This window comes from Sorex fumeus, unplaced genomic scaffold (assembly GCF_029834395.1).
Source record: "Sorex fumeus unplaced genomic scaffold, SorFum_2.1 ptg000183l, whole genome shotgun sequence".
In the NCBI taxonomy this organism is placed as follows: Eukaryota; Metazoa; Chordata; class Mammalia; order Eulipotyphla; family Soricidae; genus Sorex; species Sorex fumeus.
This window is the reverse complement of record NW_026606240.1, coordinates 6,091,024-6,114,236: the sequence shown is the minus strand read 5'-3', so window position 1 is coordinate 6,114,236 and position 23,213 is coordinate 6,091,024. Positions and strand designations below refer to the sequence as shown.

General features: G+C 38.2%; 1 protein-coding gene across 2 annotated transcripts in view; it reads left to right on the top strand.

Annotated features, from left to right (window-relative positions):
* The window catches only part of CABCOCO1 (ciliary associated calcium binding coiled-coil 1), a 139,921-nt gene extending 120,127 nt beyond the window's left edge, over nucleotides 1–19,794 (top strand). Inside the window, exons 5-7 of one of the 2 annotated variants that reach the window (XM_056107952.1) lie at nucleotides 6,842–6,964; nucleotides 7,374–7,514; nucleotides 19,526–19,794. In XM_056107952.1, the coding sequence (XP_055963927.1) occupies nucleotides 6,842–6,964; nucleotides 7,374–7,514; nucleotides 19,526–19,600 (339 nt within the window). In that variant the 3' untranslated portion in view covers nucleotides 19,601–19,794. The remainder of the gene's footprint in view (nucleotides 1–6,841; nucleotides 6,965–7,373; nucleotides 7,515–19,525) is intronic. The other variant, XM_056107953.1, reaches the window with a different exon arrangement.
* Nucleotides 19,795–23,213: the final 3,419 nt, after the last annotated feature.

Below are 23,213 nucleotides of genomic sequence, written 5' to 3'. Positions count from 1 at the left end.
GGCTAGAGCTACATATTTGATCCCCAGGACCATGTGGTCCCCTGACCACTACCTAAGTGACCCCCATGCAGCAGCCAGGAGCAGCCCTTGAGCACTGTCAGGTTTAGTCAGAAAATACAACAAAGACACATTGGTGTGACCAAGCAATAGTTTACTTCCTAGTACATTTCAATACCTAAATAAGTAACAATAGTTCAGTAATGAAATAATATGATCTACATATATTTCAAATATTGTAACAAAGTTATAAATGAAAGTATGGACTTGTAAATAAAAGTATGGTGATTTTAGGGTTTTTCCAGGCTTAGTTATTTGGAGAATTTATGCATTTCCAGAGTTTTGTTTCAAAGCTGTAATTCAAGGGCCTTCCCACTCTATGCTGACATTCTCAGCACACAGTGGGGCTATATGTCAGGACCACAAAAAATAAGTTTATGAGAGATTACTATTTATGACAGGCTTTTTATTTTTATTTTTGGGTCATCACTGGTGGCACTCAGGGTTGATTCTTGGCTCAATGCTCAGGTATTCTCCTGGCAGTACTTGGGGGACCATATGAGGTACTGAGAATTAAATCTGATTAGCCATGCATAAGACAAGCACCTTAACTGTCCTGCTATCTCTCTAGTTCCAAAGAGATTACTGTTTAAACTCTGGCAGCCCTTTGTTGAACTCCAGTGAGGGATATATTAGAAATGAAAACATGAATTAGTATGTCTTTATGTATTAGTAGAGATTAGAGGTCAAATTATGACCAAATGTTCCTACTTAAAAATGGCATCAGAACCAAAGGAACTAATTGAATTTTTCTGATGTTTAATACCATTGGCACCCTCATTGCCTTTTTATCTTCCCCAAGTAGTGATAGGGTGGACACTACTTAAATTGGTTTATTTTATTTCTGATTTTCTTTATTAGTAGTGGTAGTAGTAGTAGTGTTTCAGCCACTGAGAAATCATTATCTCCCTTCTGATTTGCTTCCTTTCAAGATCTATATATTGTTGTTGATTTATTACTACAAATGTTTAATTTTAGGGATTTAGCATCATACTTCTATATCTATACAATTGTTACTATTATCACCTTTAAGGGCTGGAATGATATCACAATGGGTAGAGTGTTTGCCTTGCACGCGGCCCGCACTGGTTTGATTCCTCCATCTCTCTCGGAGAGCCCGGCAAGCTCCCAAGAGTATCCCGCCTGCATAATGAAGTCTGGCACGCTACCCGTGGCGTATTCGACATGCCAAATACAGTAAGAACAAGTCTCACAATGGAGATGTTACTGGTGCCCACTCGAACAAATTAAGGAGCAGTGCTATCACCTTCAAAGTTCCAGTGTTTTCCCACCACCTTAAAAGATCCCTCTCCTCATGTCTTCACTATAATTGCTTTCATTCTTAAAGCTACTGTGTTTTTACCAATACTGGCATCTAGTTTATTCCTTTCTTGCCAGTCCATTTGCTTTAGTAATCTTATTCCACATATGAGTGAAACCATCTTTCCGTTTCTATTTCACTTGGCGTGATCACCTTTAGAGCTATCCATTTGGTCCCACATAGCACAATTTCATCTATTTTTTAATGGCAGAGTAGTGCTGCACTAAACTATATGCACAGTTTAGTCATATGTTTTGTTTTGGGGGATATGATCACAACTCCTATTCCATGGTGGTGTTTTATTGAGTTTGAAAACAGATCTGTACTGGTTTCATGATGGTTTGCCGAAGCCCTTTCACCAGCTTGGAAGGACCAGTGCAGCTGCCAAAGAGTTCCAGCTCCTGTGTAACCAAAGATGGCTCTACACCAAAGTTCTTACAGCTTTGGGTGACTGGGCTCCATATTAGAAATGTCCCCAGCTTCCAGAGCCCATATAGTAGATAGATATGAATGGCTTGCTAACTGCTATCCACCAGTCTGGGTCTGCATTCCTTGAATTGGGATGAAAGTTCTTTTGCTGGTTTTCAAGTGTCAGTTGGGGGCGGGTGGGGGGGGGGGGCGAATACATTGGACTAGAACTGACACCTACACACCCAGTGGGAGGTGTTTTTATTTGACTGACAGGAAATCTGGCCAACTGAGGCACATTAGATTTGCGATCTTGATTATAGACTTGGTGAGTTGAGCCAGACTGGGCTGGAAAGTTCAGCTGCACCACCAGGGACCAGGATGCTAAGTAGGGCTAAATCAACAAGTCTTACTTTGTACCCACTGAACTCAGTGCGCAACTGGGGCTTCACAGCAAGTTGGGCTTAACAGCAGGTTGGGCTTGACACAGCTAGACCTGAAAAACCGGGTGAGGCAAGGAGGAGTTTTGATTGAGTGTGGGCAAGTCTGATTTCAAGGATCTGTCCTCTGAGTTGTTCACCTGGTGGCGGTTGGAGATGTGGTGGAGAGGGAGGTTCATCCCTCAAAGGACCACGCTTACTACCAGCCACGCTGCCAGAGGCAACAAAGGCAAAAAACTCATACCTCGACTACACGGAATCTGCTCTCCCATCCTGACCCATTTCTCCTGAGTCATCCTCCCTTCGCCCCTCTCCTCTCCACTCTCCAGGATTTTTGTCTTCTTTTCCTCCTCACCACATACTTGATCCATTACTGGTTTAAAGCCTCTTGGTCCCCTTATCTCTCTTCAGTTGCCTGTGCTTCCCTTCTTTGTCTTGCCACAATTTGCACTCTCTTCCTAATCCAATTCTATCTCAGGAAAGGCTCCTGAATCCTGTGGAGTTCCCAGAAGCAACTCCATTTAAGGTCTGGAACCTGCTTCTTCCACCATGAGAGTCTTGCTAGAGAGGCTGCTCATAGGGTTTCCCTTCCTTCCACTATCTGCCCCTGTTTTTTTTTAGGGGAGGTTGATTTCTAGCCTCATATGCTCTTGTTCAGGAATGATGCTGGTATGACTGCAGTCTTCACATATTGAGATTTCTTTTATCTTCATATTATATATTATATCATATCTTTGAGAATGATCTATGTGCATGTGACCAGAATATATATATATATATATATTCCTATTTGGGGTTGTAGTTTTCTGTGTTATTTTCATATAATGCTGGGTTCATTTCTATAAGTGGTTGGTTGGGTTCCCCTACAATTACTGAGTTGCTGTTGGTTTATCCTTTAAGCTCTGTAACAATCATTTCACATATCTGGATAACCCCACATTGGGTGCATATAGGTAGATAATTGGGTAGATAATAGTTGACTGCTGGATTGACCCCTTGATCAATATCCATCTTTGTCTGTTATTACCCTTTTTAGTACTCAATACCCATCAGTTAAGGAGTGACTATCCAAGATATATTAAGGTCCTGTAGAACTTTATAAGAAAATACCTCTGACCCCATCAAAAATGGAGAAAAATAAACAGAAACTTCCTCAACGAAGAAATTCAGATACAACAATGGTATTAATGGTATTAATCAGCTTATACCACAGAGACTAACACACATCAAAAAGAATAAGAACAAACAGTGCTACACAGATGCAGGCAGAAAGGGACTTTCATTCATTGCTCGTGGGAATGCCTACTGGTCTGGCCTTTTTGGAAAACAATAAGGCATTACTCAAAAATCTAGAAATTGAGCTTCCATATGACCCAACAATCCCACTTCTGTGAATATGCCCCTAGGGTGCAAAAATCAACAGAAGAAATGACACCTGCACTTGTATGTTCATTGCAGCACAATGAACTGTTCTCAGCCAGAATCTGGAAACAAACCAAGTGCTTAAGAATAGATGACTGGTTAAAGAAACTGTGGTACATCTACATAATGGAATACTATACAGCTGTTAGGTAATAATGAATTCATAAAATATACTTTTAAATGGATGGAAATGAAGAGTATCATGCTGAGTGAAATAAGTCAGGAGAGGGACAAAGAATGACTGCACTCACTTGTCATATATTGAAAAAAAATCACCGTATGAGACTAATGCCGAATGACAGTAGAAATAATGGCCAGGATGAATGGTCCACATTTGGAAGCCTGTATCAAGGGCTGGGTGAGAGGGAAGTTGGGATAGAGAAGGGACCATTATGACAATGATTGTTGAAAGAGATTGCTCTGGATGGGAGATGTGTGCTGAAAGTGGATGAAAAATCAAACATGATGTTCTCTCAGAATCTGTATTGCTGACCATAACGCCCAAAGTAGGGGCGGGGCGGGGGGAGAAAGGAGAGAGAGAGAGAGAGAGAGAGAAAAGTGCCTGCCATAGAGGCATAGAGGCAGGCTAGGGGCAGGGGTGGGGGGTGGCAGGGGAAATATGGGTAATATTGGTGGTAGGAATTGTACACTGCTGGAAGGATGGGTGTTGGAACATTGTATGATTGAAACCCAATCACAAAAGCTTTAGAATTGTATCTCTTAGTGATTTAATTACAAAATAAATAAATAAAATAATAAAAATTAAAAATAAATGTGTTTTATTAGAAATGATAATGGCAGTTCTTGTTCTTTACTTTGCATTGTTGACTTGAAACACCTTGTTCTAGTCTTCTGAGTTTTTGTTTTTCTTTTTAACTATTGTGAGATTGTATTGTATATTCGTAGTCCAGATGGATCCTGTTTTATGTCCATCCAGGCGCTTCATATCTTTTGATTGATGAGTTCACAGCATTCACTTTTAGTGTAATTATTTATCTTTGGGGAATGTGTGGGTTTTACTTATGGTAATTTTCTAGATTTTTTAAAATATATTTTTGTGTTTCTTTTCTTTTTTGGGGGGACTGGGGGTTGAGTTTGGGGCTCTACTGAGAAGTACTAGGGGCTGGTCTTTGCTCTAAGTCTGCTCCCTGTGGTGCTCTGGGAACCATGCAGTGACAAAGATCAAACCTAGGCACTTTCCACGCAGTACTTGCACACTAACTCTTGGAACTGTCTCCCTACCCACTATTTTGTATTTATTTTTATTTTTCCACATACATTTGTTTCTAACTTTTCACGAGGATGCTTACAACAACAACTCTCCATTTCTTTAATTTCTTTTCTAATTGTAAATGTTTTTGATTTTTGTTTTGCATCAACATGGGCATTTAATATTACTTTCTATAGCTAAAAAAGTCTTTCTTATACTACTATTGACACAGTTTCCTTTACTAGTTTAGTAGTTTTATTCCTCCTCCTAAACTTTGGTTGTTGTTTCACATCACTTATTTTTAGCTACATTTTTTTTATTATTTCCCCTTGCTCAAATTGTTCTGGTTGTCTGTTTCTTTACATGTAGAATTCCTTTCAACATGTATTGTAGAACAGGTTAGGTGGTGTAAACATGGAGCTTTTGTTTATCTGAAAACAGCCTTTGTTCCTCTGTCATATTTGAATGATAATTTGGCAGGATGGGTTGTTTGTGGCTAGTAGTTTTTGTCTTTGTAATGAGTCTATGTCATTCTACTTTTTTTTCTAGCCTGTAGGCTTTTTGCTGAGAAGTCTAATGAAAAGCTTGATAGAGGAATGTGTTTTATGTTTTTCTTTAAGGAAGGCCATCTTATTATTTTTGCAATGGTTGCTAGCAGAAGGGGCCAGCATTTTTTACTCTCCTGAAGATGGTGCTGTGGATTTAACGATGGAGTTGTCGTTTGTTTCTGTGACTTTGTGGGATGGGGGGAAATATGATAGCAAAAAAAAGGAGATTGCAAACCTTAATTTATCGCCCAAATTATTGATATGGTCTGGGGAGTTGTTCAAGCTGAGAATGTTGCACACTATCCCTGAGTCTCTGCAGTCACTCTGGTTCCCTATTCCTACTAATTTTCTGCCTTACAGTCTTGTCTAGATTATGACCAGAAGACTGAGCTGTTCCTTGGCAGAGGGCAGGGATGAGGATTTTACATAGTTAAGTAGGTAGCTTAAAATACCAGGACTTCTGTCTTTCAGTTTTAATTTTTCTCCAACTTTCATTAATATTAAAAGTGCAATCTTTTACCTAAGTTTGATTGGTGAACTGTCATTTCTGTAGTCTTGTCCCTCTTCTATTGAGTTAAGTCTGCCCACAGTAATGAGAGCCACTGGGCAATGTTCCTTTTGGTGATCTCTTCACCAGTTGATCTCATTTCTGATTCCTTTATGTGCCATGATCTTGCCTCTTCATATATTCAAACACTTGTATCTCTCGGGTATACCTGATTTTAGTGAGTAATGATTTTTCTGTGATATACAGTTGACTTCTGGTTGTACTTTAGTAGAAAGCTTTGTCTATTCCACCAATTCACCAGAAGTCTTTGCTTGGTATCTTCTTATTACAGAAATGTCAAATGCTGATAGTGAAATCTTCTTTATCCTCAGTGGTTTGGGCTTATTTTGCAAATCTCTCTAACAGTTTACTGGCTTTATACATTAACGTTTAGAGCCCTTATTTTTATCTTCGAGTTTAGAGTGACCACTTCACTGTTGCATTCAAGATAGCTACGCTCTGCTGAGTAATAAGAAAATTGTATTGTTATTCAATGTTTTAAGCACCCAACCCTTTGTCAGACCTGGAGAAGATATGAAGAGATCTGAAATATGGTCTCTTCAATCAGACAGTTTGTAGTCATGAAAAGGGGAACAATCATGCAAGAAACAAAGACTAGAACAATAGAAAACGAAATCCTAAACCAAATAATACAGAAAGAGAAGAATACAGTGGGAAGGATAAAATGCTAATTACCATATATGAAATACAAAAAAAACTACAAAAATAAGATGGCAGTGGTTTCAGGAATTCTGAGGAAATGAATAACAAGATTATTTAAAGATATTATACTTTGAACCTGATATAATATAAACACACACACACACACACACACACATCACTCCTAAACCTTGGCCATGATAATACAATGATTTCTTTTCCTTCTAGCAAGTAATAGAGGTTGTCAAGTCTTCAGGTTTTCCTTACCCTGATCCTTTAGAAGAAGGAATTTCATTTGATATTTATTCAACTTTCATAGAGCCACAACCAACACTGGATAAAGAAATTGAGGTATGTTTCCTTTTGTCCCTAAAGTCAGCCTACCTTAGCATTATTCTATAGGAGTGGGAAGAAAATAATCGAATACTTTCCTGTTGTCTTTCCCTGTGATTTTTTTCTATCTAGACATTTTTAGCTTATTTCATGGATAGACCAACTGATTGATGTCCAGTATTTTTAGTCACTTCCAGTTCAGCTTTCCCAAACTCACCTTCACTTTGCCAAAGTAGGCATTGCTGAATACCATTTGTTCTGTGATGACGAATGACAAATAATGAAAATTGTAGAAAATGTCATATCAGAATTCTCCTCCATACCTACCTCATTCCTAATAAAACATATCCACCAGAAGTTCATATATATGTATATATTGCTTAAAATCCCAGAAATCACAAGATGTTCTTTACTTTCAATATTCCAGAGTTTGGATCAAAAACAACAACTTGCGCAATCCCAGTTAGAAGCTGACACTTCAGAAAAAGATCTTTTAGCTGATTTCACGATTGAAGATATAAAATCACTGCTGGGTCAAGTCACAGATGACATTTTAATCGACATCAAGGTACTCAAGCTTGATATGTTCTCACTTATTTTATTACTAGTTAATTATCCAACCTCAACTTTAATGCCTGTAACACTACCTACTCTCAGCTAGCAAGAGTGATTCTTATGATGGAGGAGTTCAATTTAACAACTCTACATAATTCTCAGTTGAGTCATCTGAGATTCAATAAGAACACAAAATAGATTTGCCAACAGCACAGAGTGTGGTTGTATTATCAGTTTATAAAATCATTCAGGATTGAAACTCAAAGAATAAACACAGTAAAGAATTTGTGCCTTGTCAAATTTATAAGTCTATAACTGTACCTCATGGTGTTTCATTAATAAAAAAAAGTAAAAAAAAAAAAGATTTTGTGCCTTGTCACACTGTAAACAATTGCTTATGCAAGAATAATTGGAGTGCACTTCCAAATAGTAAACACTGAAGATCAAATCTTAATTCTCAGCTCAATTAGAGCAATCACCAAACTTCTAAAGAGTCTTTTAAATCTTTGAACTCCCTTTCAGATAGTTGCTGGTTTTACATACCACGACCAGCTGAGCAGTTTACACAGATGGCTGCATGAAGACAGCGATTGCAGTGGCCATCCCAGTGGTATTACTGTGCTGTAATATGCCAGTGTGTATCAGTTTGCTTTGCTGTATGCTTATTTATGCAATTTTTGCTGCCCCCAAACACAAAGACTTGCATCATGTCCCAGGAAAATGGTGGTTAATAGTGAATTGTGTATTTTGAGAAGATTTATAATTGTGTTGCAACTGCAATGAGTCAGTAGGACATTACAGGCATGTTTAAAATATCAATGAGTCTAAGGGGAAATTTTAGTTGTTATCTGAACATGAGACTATATATAAAAAGGACACTGTATTAACAACTGATTTAGAAAGAGCAAAAGATTTCTTTGGCATAAACATACCTTGTTACTTGTTTAATCGTCAAATGTTAACGCAGTATTTACATGAACGTTTAATGATTTGGTGCCAACAGAATCAGCCAAAGTCCTTGGTGTAATAAAGGGTGTTTATTGTTTACCAGAAATAGTGGAAGAACACGTTTTACACAAAGCTTTATTGTTAACAACCCTATGAATGTAATAACTGGTTACTGTGTAGAAGGGCAGAGTGCAGTTGAATTAAGCTGAGTTTAGGGCATATCTCCTTTTTAGATTTGATAACATTTCATCTAAATATAGTTTATGTATAATCATGGCCTTGGGCTCCTTTGCGATCCTGCAGCTTTACAATGATTGCTGAGGAACTACCAGACAGTAATAGAATTGTTTGCAGGCCCACAGTATTAAAAAGATCTTTACCAAAGCTATGTTCAATGTAGTGAACAATACATATTTAAGTAGTCACTGAATTTTTTTAATATTAGGTTCTACAGTATTATATTATTCATTGTATCCTGTAACAGGAAAATAGTATTATTATAAAGCCACACAAATAAGTAAGAAAAATTCCAAATGAACAATTGAACCTTTACATGTGAAGGAACTAGAAAAAGAAGAATGGCCAGAGATATAGCACAAGGGTTTAGGTGTTTGCCTTGCATGTGGCCAACCCAGTTCAAATCCTGGTACTGCATATGATCCCTCAGAAGACTGTCAAAAGTGGTCCCTGAGCACAGAGCCAAAACCAATATATAGCTTAAAGGAGAACACATAAAATTAAAAATCAGGTGAAGGAGTGACAATAAAAATGATGGAATAAATAAATGGCCCTCCCGTGATCATTGATTTGCTCGAGCGGGCCCAGTAACGTCTCCATTGGAGACTTTGTTGTTACTGTGTCTGGCATATCGAATACGTCACGGGGAGCTTGCCAGGCTCTGCCGTTTGGGCGAGATACTCTCGGTAGCTTGCCGGGCTCTCCGAGAGGGGCGGAGGAATCGAACTCGGGTCAGCCATGTTGACTGCGTGCAAGGCAAATGCCCTACCGCAAATAGAAACCAAGAGGATAATATTAAAGATTAACAAAAACCATTCTTTGAGATGATAAACAAAATAAATCAACTTAAGTAGCTGGCTTTGAAAAAACTCTAATCAAAATAATCAGAATGAATGAAACAAAATTATAACAAAAATGCAAAATATTGCAAGAGGCCACCATGAATATATGTATGCAAACAAATTTGGCAGCCTACAAAGAAATTTAAACTTTTTAAAAATTTATAAACTTTTAAAATTGAACCAGAAAGAAAGAGATAGTTCGAACAGATCATTCACAAGCACAGAAATAAAAACGGTAAAAGTCAATATAAGAGCAAAATTCCAATACCAGTAAAAAAGCATTCCATGTTCATGCATTGAAAGGTTTTTTTTCATTTTCATCATCCTGTTATTCGTCGATTGTCTCGAGCAGGCCCCAGTAACGTCTCTTTCATCCTAGCCCTGAGATTATATTCAAGGCTATTTAGGAGAATGAGACCCATCATTGTTACTGGTAATCGGCATATTTGGTACGCCACGGGGAGTTTGCCAGACTCTGCCCTGTGGGCAGGCTACATTCGATAGCCTGCAAGTTTGTCCAAAGTAGAAATAAGACAATAAGATGTCTTTAAAAAAAAAAAAGTTGTGTTAAGATGTCGCGCAGCCGCGAATGCGGCCGTGCGGTTCCGGGATCTGTATTTTATAGTCTCTGAGTCTTGGCCGCTGATGGGATTACACTGCCCCAGGGGGCCAGGTGGTGGGTGTGACCCCCGCCTACTGGAATTTGGAGGATCTGGGTGGAAGATCAATCAACCCAGATTGAAAGGTTAAACTTTGTTAAAATGACCAGCCTTCCTAAAGCAATTTACACATTCAACAAAATGTCTAGCAGTTTACACATTCCACAAAATAGTAAAACCACAGTGCTATTTTTTTTTCAAGGAAATGAAAGCAACAATTGAAAAATTATGTGCTGCCCCTAATGCGGGGTGGGAAAGAAGGAACACAGGGAGTTGGTGGGGGGTTAACTTCTGAAGTGGGAAGCAGAGAGGAGGCAGACTCCAGAAGGGAGTCTGCCACTCTCTATCCACCGCTGCCTGCTGGGGAAATCTAGTACTTATAAGAGTTGGCTGTGAGCCTCGCTTCTTGCAGGAAAGGATCGTCAGCCCTAGACCTGACCCAGGACTTCCATGTTCTCACCTTTCCCTCACAGAAAAGAATTTCAAGAGTAGATGAGCAGAGAAGTAGAAGGAGAGAGAGAGAGAGAGAGAGAGAGAGAGAGAGAGAGAGAGAGAGAGAGAGAGAGAGAGAGAGGTAGCATGCTCAAGACAACACAGGCTTCTCTGGGGAGGAGAGAGGGAGCCCCAGGATTAGATAGGAAAGTAAGAAAGCACACCTCTCCAGAGGGGGGGATGCAGGTGACACATATGCTCAGTCACCACACACCCGCACTTGGCAACAAGTGAGCAGAAGCAGTAAGCCCGGCAGATGCACACGCTTCCTTTGTTCAAGTTGGCTTTTATGGACTACTCCCTAGCTGCCCCATGTGGGGCTTTCTACCTAAGGAACAGTCTGTTCCTAGGAAGATTCCATGAGAGTAGAGCTGGGAGTAGTGGATCGGCTTCTTTGGCATTCGTTTCCCGGCCTTTGCTCCTGCTGGAGCTTCTCTTGAGGGAGAGTTCAACTTTCTCTGAGTCTGTGTTGGTGCCAGATAAAGATCTTATTGGGCCACAGTTGTCGGTCCATGAGGTGGGTTTTTAGTGGCCTTAGGGCTCTTGGTTTTATCCTTCCCTGCCCATCTGCCTGCCTAACTGCTTCATATAGAAATACAGAAGACTCTAAATACTCAATGCAACTCTGGACAAAAGAAAGTAATAAAGTTAGAGGTAGCTCATTTCTTGACTTTATACTATTGAGTGGTGATGATAAAAGTATTTTTGCTATTGAGTAAAAAACATACGACCAATTGAGTATCTAAGAACCCAGAAACAAAGCCACATATATATGGACAATGACTTTACAGGGGGGAAATAAAAGCTATAACCATGGTAAGGCAAAGCAAAACCTGCCAACAAGTCATGCTGGAAAATCTGGGCAACCATATGTAAAAAAATAAGACAGTAATTATTTAGTAAAATAGACAAAAATTAAATCAAAATGAATTAAAGGCTAAAACATTAAAACCTGAAAAGACACACAAGAAAGGAGACAAAGGTGATATCCTTATGGACAATGACTACAGAGATATACCAGGCAATCAACTTCAATTGCAAAATAAATTTCAATATAAATAAATGAGACAGTATGGTATTAGAAAGCTTTTGTATATCTAAAGAAACCTCCACAAAAATAATCATGTAATGTGCTGTCTGAGAAAATATTTTTACACATTGATTCCTCACATAAGGGATTAATAACCAAAATATATAAGAATTCATCAATTCAACAATGAAAAGAATAAATAACACATTTTTTTACATGGACAAAAGACATGAATCAAAAAAAAAATATGCCAGTGACCAGCAGGAACATGAAGAGACACTCACAATCTCTTGTTAGAAAAAAGTGAGGCAAAATCACACTGAGACAATGTTTCACACCCGTGAGAATTTGGCTATGTAAAAATGAATGGTCAAAATCATTGTTGGTTATGGGGTAAGGAAAAGAAACATTCTATCATTGGAATTAGGTGGGAATTGGCACAGACTCATGGCAAATAGTATGTGATACCTTAAAAGAAAAGTACATAAATACCATCTGATCCAGAAATACAACTCCTAGGCATTTATCAAAAAAATAATTGAAGCAATCATTCAAAAGAGATATGCAGCCTTATGCTCATAGCAGCGTTGTTGACTGTAACCAAAACAAAAAAAAACCCTAAATGTCCATTGATGGGTAACTGATAAAGAAATGGTGTCTGTAGGTCTTAGGGTGCTACTCAACTATTTAAAAATTTGTAATCATGCCTTTTGCAACTACACAAATAGAATGCTGGATTCCATATGAAATTGAAATGAGCAAGTGAAAGACAATTACTGGATACTTTCTCTTATATGTTAAATATAATAAACAAAAGCAATAATAATAAAAGGAATAATAAAAATATGTTAAGTGCTTGATTCTATAAGAAAAGTATATGGTGGTTCCCTTAGAGGGATGATATTTGGGGTAGAAATAAAAAGGTAGGGGATCAATATAATATTAGGAATGGTACTAGATCTTTATTGATAGATATGGTGAAGCTTTTATATATATAGATGTGCGAAGCTGTATTCCCAAAAGGCATATAATATTTTAAATAAATGATAAGTCAATTAATAAAATTTCAATTAAAGTATGTCACTGTCACTGTCCTTCCATTGTTCATCGATTTGCTCGAGCAGGCCCAGTAACGTCTCCATTGTGAGACTTGTTGTTACTGTGTTTTGGCATATTGAATATGTCACGGGCAGCTTGCCAGGCTTTGCCATTTGAGCGAGATACTCTCAGTAGTTTGTTGGGTCCTCTGAGAGGGGTGGAGGAATTGAACCCAGGTCAGTTGGGTCGGCTGCACGCAAGGCAAATGCCCTACTGCTGTGCTGTCGCTCCAGCCCTTAACAGTTTTAAATTAAAAGATACATTTTTAAAAGTTAAAAATATGACTAATATATGTATGTATGATTTTCCCAAGTCATCCTTTCTAGAACTGAAAGTTCGCTACCTGGCTCATCTAAATGTAATTAGGTATAGATCATGCTTGAGCCAGAGTTAAGAAATATAAATCTTTCAGGTTACATAATAATTTTCATATTTAATGGGTAGATGAACATAAGCTTAATCACTGGCTTTTTTCCAATAAAAGTTATTATATAGTCTTCTACTGTGTCTCAATATAGCAAATCCTTTTACATATTTTCTTCAATTAATCATAGTAAATTCCATTCAATTGTTAGTCATTTCCTTGACATATGAATTAAAACTTTTATTTTCTGTGTCAGTCACAGAAAGACAAAGTCACCTTTCTATTACCCAGAGTTAGAAACTTTTGAAAAGCCCAAATGGAGACCTTGAGCTGGTTCCAATTCTTATTGCATTTTTGTTAATAAAAATAACATATTATCTAATATCACCAGACAATTTTGAATTGTCATACTCCTCTGGTGTAGCAGTGTTTCACTGTTTATACTTTGTCTTGTTCAGATTCCAAGTTGGATAATTAGTCAAAGCTTACCTAAATTTCTCCTCCTACTTTTCATTTCAAAAACCTCACGTTCCATGGTCCTGAATTTTTGGTTTATTTATTTGCAGGGACAGTGTGAAGTACATCTAGCATTGCTAAGAATTTTCTCCTGGCTTTACAATCTGGGGACCGTATGTAGTGCTGGATACTGAACTGGGGTCAGCCATCTGCTAAACAAGAGCCTCAATCTCTGTTGTTATATCTCTGGTCCATGTTCCTGGATATGGACTAAAAGAGTCTCTTTGAAGGGATAGCTTCAGATTAGGGATCAACATATAAAACCCTCTGGATATAGTTAATTGCTCTAGGCATATTTAACAAATTACTGATTACTGTTTGCAAGTTATTAAAAATTTTTTCTCCTTTAACTTGTATTATAAATTTTGGAGGAAAAAGTACTAAAAAATTCATATTTTAAGTGTAATTTTTCATAGGTTCTTTAATTTTGTCCCAGATCTGTCTTACTTTCTAAAATACAAAGTAAAAATGGAAAGTATTGTGAAACCGTTATTATTTTTATGTTAATCCACTTGGATTTCCCTGTTGACTCATAGTTCTTGGATTTATTGAGGATAGCACAGTGGGTAGGGCGTTTGCCTTGCACAGGGCCAACGCGGCTGAGGCCAGTTTGATTCCTCCGCCCCTCTTGGAGAGCCCGGCAAGCTACCGAGAGTATCTCGCCCACATGGCAAATCCTGGCAAGCTACCCATGACGTATTCGATATGCCAAAAACAGTAACAACAAGTCTCACAATGGAGACGTTACTGGGCCCGCTCAAGCACATCAATGAACAACTAGGAGGACAGTGCTGCAGAAGTTTTCTTGGTCAAAGAATGCTAATTAAAATTATACAGAATGGAGGGCTCGACATCATTTTACCTCTGATTTAGAATGATCTCACTTGTTTTCTGTATATTAAAAATCAACGCAAGGGAATGGTGGTATCAAATGATGGCAAACCCTTGACCCTGGATCATAGATCCAAGAATGCCAAGTAAAAGGGGGTACTGTGTTGGGTTTGGGGGGAAATCAAGAGGTGAACTAGATGGAATAGAAGGAGATTGGCGAGGGTCTTAGGCACTTTTGGTGGGAATGAAGTAAGATAACTGTGCACATTCAAAACCATAAATGTTAACAATATTGCAAACATGACATAAGCTATAATAATTGAATTTCAAAATGAGTTTGCCAAGATGGTGGGATGGGTGTTGATGGGAGGACACCTTTAGACATTGTAGAGGGATGCTGACACTGGTGTGGAGTGGGAACATTATTATTGATAGTGGTATAAATCAGAGTGCCTAAATAAAGATTAGAAAAAAATTTATTTCAATTTTCATTTTGTATGAGCCTATATTTTTCTCTATTCTGACTTATTTCACTTAACATAAAATGATGTTGAGCCCTCCAGTCTCATTTAAGTTGATGTGAACTTTATGATTTCATCTTTTAATATGACTTCGTAGTATTCCACTTCGCACATGTACTATAGCTTTCTTATCCATTCTTCTTTATTGGTGGTCAATTTCATTTATTTTCATAATCCATCTATTGTGTAAGTGCTGCAAAGAACAAAGGTGGAAATGTCTCTTTGAATTAATGTTTTGGTGTTTTGAGAGTAGATACCAAGAAGCGAATTTCTGGGTAATATATAGAAATTCTATCCTTTCTTTTTTGAGAAATTTGCATAGTGTTTTACAAAGAGGTTGACAAACATCCCTAGCAGCAGTGAGTGAGGGTTGCTTTTTCACCACATCTCTACCAACACTGCTTCCAATCTTTTTAATATTCTTTTCAACAAGTATTGCATAATAAAAGTCATATCCAGTGAAACAAATTCTAACTTGTTTAAAGAATTACTTTTTTAGTGAAATACAAACGGTTGCACTAAATTCTTACATTCTTACATTCGATGTTAGCTGTTATTGGCCCTATCAAAGCAGTATTGTTTAATGAGGTCAAAATATTGACAGAAGTTTGCCATCTTGAAAACTTCAGATATATTTCTCACTGTATCACTGTCATCCCGTTGGTCATCAAATTACTGAGCGGGCATCAGTAACGTCACTATTCCTCCCAGCCCAGAGATTTTAGCAGACTCTTCTTACTGATCTTTTCCCAATGATTGGAGGCTCTTTTTTAGGGCCAGGAGAATGAGAACTATTGTCGTTAACTGTATTTGGCATATCAAATACGCCGCAGGAAACTTGCCAGGCTCTGTCCATGCAGGCGGGATACTCTCAGTAGCTTACTGGGCTCTCCGAGAGGCATAAATGGGTAGGAAGTGTCTCATGTTGTGTCACACGGCCGCTTTGCAGTCCAGAAAGTGGCCTGGAGCATGGCGGTGGTTGGGCAGTGGAGGTCGGCTGCCAGGGCTGGGTCCCTTGGAGTGGGGAGGGCTCTCACCCACCCCACAGCCTGGCACAAAGTCTGGTGGCATGGTTCTGGGAGCCTCCTTTTATACTCCCGTCTGAAAGAAGCATCCATGAGTTCTGGAGGGTGGCCGATGAGGAGATTATCTGGTGCCAGCAGAGTTTGGCTTATGGGTGTGATCCCCGAGTCACTGGAGACTGGGGGAAGCAGGCAGAGGATCTCTGTTCCAGGTCCCATTGAGTCCAGCGTCCAAGGTCACAAAGTTCTGCATTAGCTGGGTTCCATGGGACTTCATTCTTGTGTGAGGCATGGCCTGAGCATCCGGAAAGTGGTCTGGAGCATGGCGGTGGTTGGGCAATGGAGCTTGACTGCAAGGGCTGGGTCCGTGGGGGTAGGGATGGCTCTCACCTGCTCCACAAGCCTGCCAAAGAGTCCCAGATATATATTTAGGTGAAGTTAAATTAGATGAAGTTAAATTAGATTTAAAAAATCGATACTGATATTATCCCAATATACTGGTCATTGAGAAACAACTGAATCCAGGTGTTTAGTTTTCCAGTCTTTCTTAACAGGAAACAGGACTATACCCAGTCCTAATGGTTGTTGGTTAGCTTGCCTATTCAAAGGCATTTTTACAGAGGCTAAGGCACTTCTCTTACATGCTGTCAATCCAGGTTCAATCTTCAGTATATGGTCCCATGAACACTGCCAGGAATTTGATCCTTGACCATGGAGCCACAGAGCCAGGAGTAGCCTTGAGCTCCTCTGGGTATGACCCTAACTCTCCCCAAAAGAAATAAATAATAAGGAAACATGGCAGACAGATGAAAACCTACTCTTTGTTGTTGTTGTTGTTGTTGCTGTTGTTGTGGTTCTTTGTGCTGGGGGGGGGGGGGTGGGAGCCACACTTGATGGAGCACAGGGCTTACACCTCGCTCTAAGCTCAAGAATCACTTCTGGAGGTATCACAGGACCATATGAGGTGCCCGGAAAATGCCCTACCTACTATACTATATTGCCAGCCCCAGTGAGAACCTACTATTGAATAGACAAGTCCCTTTTCACCCAGACTCTTCCAGTGGTAGCAAATCCGAAGTATTGAACACTGTAGCCAGCACAGAGGTTCCCAAATGTACTTGCTCTACCTCACCTTCTTAGAAAAATAAGACTGTGCATCACTGGAAATCTACTTTATTTAATGAACAAAGAGAAGGTATCCTCCGAGGCCCTATTGCACTCATGAGTACTTGCTGTCCCCCTATGTTATTGTAGTACTCCATGGGGTAAGGATTTCCCACTCTGGGAAGTACTCATAGAGATCTGCAATGTAATTCTGCTTTGTCAGAGTCTGAGATGTACATTTCCTCCAAAGTTCACACTTGTGTCAATGAATTCTGGTTCAGTGAATTTCCAGAAAGATCTTCGGGTTAATCTGAAAATCCAGTTGAGACAGCTAAACAGAGACTGGTAAATCATAGTATATCTGTCCTTAGCCAGAAAGAATGAGATTATTGGTGGCTCTAGAACATATTAACTAGAAATGGAAAGAGTCTATTGTTTAGTTGCAACACCGCTTTCATTCTTTAGAAATACAGCAGGATGATTTCTTCAAACCATTTCAATTCCTATATGATCTCATATGTTATATGCCATAAATTAATTTATTAAAGGAGGAGTAGCATTTTTGAAATAGTTCACAATTTCACAATATCACATTTCACAATGACTGTCACATTGGTGAGTAAGAGTTGAAATTAGGAATTAATAAACTAGCACTGAGGGCTCTGGAAAATGGCTCATTGACTAAAACATCTGCCTTGCACCCATGAAAACACAAGTTCAATCTCCAGTGTGACTCAAAATCACCCAGCTCAATTGTAGCAGCTCTGTTGTTTTTCCTGGCAGCCCTGCTCTCTGTAAGTTTCAACTGAACTACTGCCAAGTGTGTGGGAGCACCACAACTAAAAGAATGTGGGAGCACTCTGGCCACGTAAGTGACAAGCACTTATGTGAGCAGCACAAAAAAGTAGTGTGACCTCCCCCCACTTGCCCCACCCAATGAGCACGTGCCCAAGGCACAGTGACAACTTAAAGGAGTATAACCCAACCCCTGGTGAACACAGCAGCCAAGGGTGTGTGCACCACAGCTTAACGTGGAACCCCTGGTGAACTGCACTACCAAATAAGCAAGCACTCAACACTTGTGATCACACCACCATCAGAGAAAATGGAGAGGTTAAGAAAGCTAGCATGTAATATGAAGAATCCCATTGGACTAAACTTTTTTTTATGTAAACTAAAGTAAGACAATAAAGTGGCTTGCCCAGTGCTCTATAATTAAACTAATGGTAGGTCACCAGAGTCTTAAAATAGTGTTCTTTTCTTCTCTATCAAAATCATGCTGAAAGGTAGTAATGGTACCTATGAAAGTAGAGTCCAGTCTTATCACAAGGCTATCAAGGTGGATATGCCAAAACTTTCTATTGTAGTTACATACATATGGAAGAATAGCTATATCCTGGACAAAAATTCCTTTTGATTTTAAATTTTCTTCTATATAAATTGAAATAATAAGTTTCTTAAAATAGTTACCCAAAAGATCTCAAGTTATGTTATAGCCATTAATAACCTGAACTTTGCTTTATGTGTATAAAACACTTCTCATTGACTTGTAGACCTTTTTTTAAATCCTCTTAAAAAAGTACCAATTTTACCATGTTGCAGTCCATTGTTTTTATACGTATTTTTTATCGTATTATTTTATGGAAAAGAGAAGATATTTTCAGGATAGTAATGTTAAAGTGATGTAAAGTGATCTTCAAATTGTCTAGGTAGCAATGTTAGTCTACAGATTATCAGTGCCAGAGGCTAAATGCTATCACAGTCACAGCAAACACTAAACCTGTCGGCAATCACATTTTCTCCTATCCAAACTATATACCAGCAAGTGGCATGATTCCCGGTTATAATGTACGATGGATACTCCTAATTATGAAAACTGTTCTAATTGTGAGATTATTTGTGCTATTATCGCATAACGGAAGATTTTTTGTGATCCCATTTAAAATGTATTACCCAGACAGCAAAAACATCCATTGTAAAGAGCTGGGGGTGGGGATTGTCAACAGACACTGCAATAACTGAGCTCGGAGCATTTATTCTGATTCGGTGCTTATTGGTAAAATCTGTCTGAAAATACAGATAAATGTATCCTATCTTCCAACACAAGGCTATGTGAAAAATGCCTGTCCAAATACCACTTCCTGTTCATAGCACACATGCTATACATTGGGAATGTGCAGAAAAATATGAGAAAGTGTTATCACATCACTACAGGCTGAAACATGACTATGTCTGCAAAACAGGAAGGTGTGTGAGGGATAATGTCTGTCTTTAGGCACTATAGTATGTCAAAACCACAAAGACAATGTGCAGGAAAAGATAGCTCCATCATAACCACTTTTTTATGATTGTCTTCACAGAATGAGATAAACGAAAAGCTGCAAATACAGGAAGAGGCCTTTCATGCACGAATAGAAAAATTGAAAAAGGCCTAAGGACTCAGTACCAGAACAGTGATGACAAACTTCACAGAAACAAACAGAATCAGCTACAATAGTAAACATCCTATAGCATCATGTCTCCTTCATTTAGTTGAGAGCAGAAAACAGAGCTCACTTTCTATGATCTTAAGTAATTAGGAATGTATTTGTCCCTATTTTGGTATCTTCTATTCCATAATAGCCTCTGAACTTATTGCACTGTAGGTGATAAGAATATTTTATATACAAGAGTTTGGAGACATTATATATATATGTATATATGCAGTTACTTTCACTATGCTTCTTTGACATTTAGCTATAAATGCTATCCATAATAAAGGATAATAACGTTATCTTTTTTGAAGAAAGAAAAGGAAAAGATAGTAATTGTATGTGCATTGACCCAGATTAATTGTCTCATTAAAGGAGCACTGTGAACAGACACCACTATCACTCTGCTGAGAATAAAACTTGCTAAACAATTGTAACTCAAATAAATATATTAGGTGGCTTTTTCCCCCTTAAATCTTTTGGTTTTCTTATTTAAATGTTTCAGTGTGAAACCAATTTTCTGAAATTATGTAATGCAGTTTGAAGCACTTTAATTTATTCTGTACTGTATTTGTTATTTTTAATCTTGTTACTCTCCCAGGAGAATACATGACCTATATAAAAAGAAGCAATGTATAAATGGTTATTAAAGATCAACCTATATATGGATTGTAAAAATCTTAAATACAAATCAAACACACAGAGCTCTTAAAATTAACCGTTATATTGCAGCAGAGTGATTTAAAACATCTCAAGCTTTTAAATACCTGTATTAAAATAGAAAAAATATACATCTTTCAGCTGATTTTTCCTGTTGGACAAAATTAATTACCAACTTTGCCTTTTCCAAAGTTCTTAGACTTCAGAGTATTCTAGAATGGAAAGAAATGCTAGAAAAGGGCAGATTTTTCTAGAAGTTTCCTTTTTACTTTGTAATTAAATCAGGATGTATTTGTTTATTTTCAATGAGTGTTCTAATCTTGGACTATGTATCTTACTCTTTCTATCAATATAAAAAGGATTTTCCAAAACATATTTATTTGGAGTAATTATCTATCTGTTTTGGCAATTTTTCAACTACACATCAGCAAGGTGGAAAAGTCCTTAAGATAAACAGCTTTAAGGAGTTATGAAAAGTTGGATCCCTAAAAACTATTGAGAAGGTATAGTTATAGTCATACCTAAGACATTCATCCCAGGTCTGATACTGGTTTCACCACTAACTAATTTCTGTGACTTTCAAAAGCTCTTCATACTCTATATGACCTTCAATTAATTTAGGATAATATTTTGAGCTAATGAGAAGAAATGTAATAAATTCAAATCCGAGGATTTTTTGCATGGTTTGGCCTTTGTCTACCTTTTTATGATACCCCAAAAATCATTGCCCATCTTGAATACCTAAGCCCAATTACTAGATCTGACTCTTCTGCACTATCTCCAGGTTCCTGTCTCATCGGTTTCTGTGGATGCCACGTTCATCTGCGGCAACCATTTTATCACTCTGTGATCCTAGAAGTCTTTCATGTTGGGGCTGTCCAAGAATCTCTGTAGTAGCCTAACTAACATTGACTACTTAAAAAAAAGTTATATTAAGAGTGACTAGAAAATTTAATTTGTAACTGCTTCTTTTAAACTAATTTTGAATTGATAAAAGGCTGTTTATCAACAATAATGGGATAGTTGGCGGGGTGGGAAGATTGGATTGGAAGTCCATAAGGATGAGGGGAAGTCAGTGGTGGGGATGTGGAGTAAACTGTACATCAATACCAGGTACTTGTTCACTATTGTAACCATGTTACCTAATCAATAATTAAAATTAAAAATAAATATCATAAAAATATAGATATGACAAAAAATTCCACCCAATCTGGTTATAATTATTTCTCTCATATATGAAAATATATCTTACAGAAAATACTTAGAAAAGTTTTTTTTGCCCACTTACACAATTGGGGGCTAGAGCGATAGCACAGTGGTAGCACATTTGCCCTGGGCACAGCCCGCCGGGCCAAACCGGGTTCGACTCCTCCACCCCTCTCGGAGAGCCTGGCAAGCTACCAAGAATATCTTGCCCGCACGGCAAAGCCTGGCAAGCTCCCCGTGACAAATTCGATATGCCAAACACAGTAACAACAAAGTCTCACAATGGAGATGTTACTGGGCCCGCTCGAGCAAATTGATGAACAACGGGAGGACGGTGTGCAGTGCTACACAATTGGATGCTTGTATAGACTGTATTTTTTTAATGCAATTTACATTTTGCCTCACTAAGATATTTATTTCACTATAATTCCTAAAGATATTTCATTATCAGTCGCCTCACACCAGAGAGTTAGTTCAGGCTTTAAGGCACATCCTTTGCTGAACCTGATTCTCTGCCCCCTAGTCTGATGGGGCCCTAGACTCAGCTTTCGGTGTTTCTAGGTGGCCTGCAGAGTGCCCAGCACTGTAGGATATGAGAATGCGGTGTTGCTCTTCAGCGTGGGCCCTTGCATTGAACCACCAGGCCATTGGCAGAGAACTGTCAGGGGGAGCCTTCAGGACTCCTAAGTACTGTTTGGGAGAACCCCACCCCTCAAAAAGAAATGTGTACCTCTTTCCACATTGCAGCCAACAGTATGTAATGACCTGTTTTTGTATCTTTGATGGTATCTATAGTGGATGCAAAACACTGTAAAGCTATTGTATTACTTTATGTTATTTTAATCCACATCGATTAAATTATGTATTTAATCTGATAATCCTAAGAGATAGATAGTCTTTATACCCTCATTTTATAGTTATAAAGTCTGAAGTCCAGCACTGTCTGTAGCACTGTCCTCCCATTGGTCATCGATTTGCTCAAGCGGGTCCAGTAACATCTCCATTGTGAGACTTCTTGTTACTGTGTTTGTCATATTGAATACATCACGGGTAGTTTGCCAGGTTTTGCCGTGCGGGCAAGATACTCTCGGTTGCTTGTCAGGCTCTCCGAGAGGAGCAGAGGAATCGAACCTGGCTTGGCCTACAAACTGTTAACAGGAACCAAGTTGTGAAATTTTAATAATTGATATGTGCATGCATAAATATGACCTATTTTACAGATAAGTGTTGAAATGCAAAGAAATTTTAAATAAATTTCTCATACTCACACAATAACTGATGGAACCAGGTTTTGAATTTAAACATATATAGTAAAGCCACATACTTTATCATCATGTAGTTATTGTTTGAATTTGATTATTTTTAAATCCAAGTAGATTAAACACATGTTTTTATAAGCAGATTTATATAGATAGCCAATGTGAGACATAGTAGATGTGAAAAACGAAATTTCTTTTTTATTACTAGCTACAAAGAAAGGGAACAAATTTATTTATGTGAACATTAAATATTTAGAAAATTTTTCAAGGATGTATTGTGTAACCCAGCTCCGTTTATTTCTGTGACCTGTGTTAGTTGAATACTTACTATATCAAGAGTAGTGAGCCAATTCGATGAAGATTTTGCCCTATAAACTAAGTGAAGACCTAGTTAACACTAACTATGGTAAAGGTAACATTCAGAGAATTATGGGTAAATTGAACAAAGGACA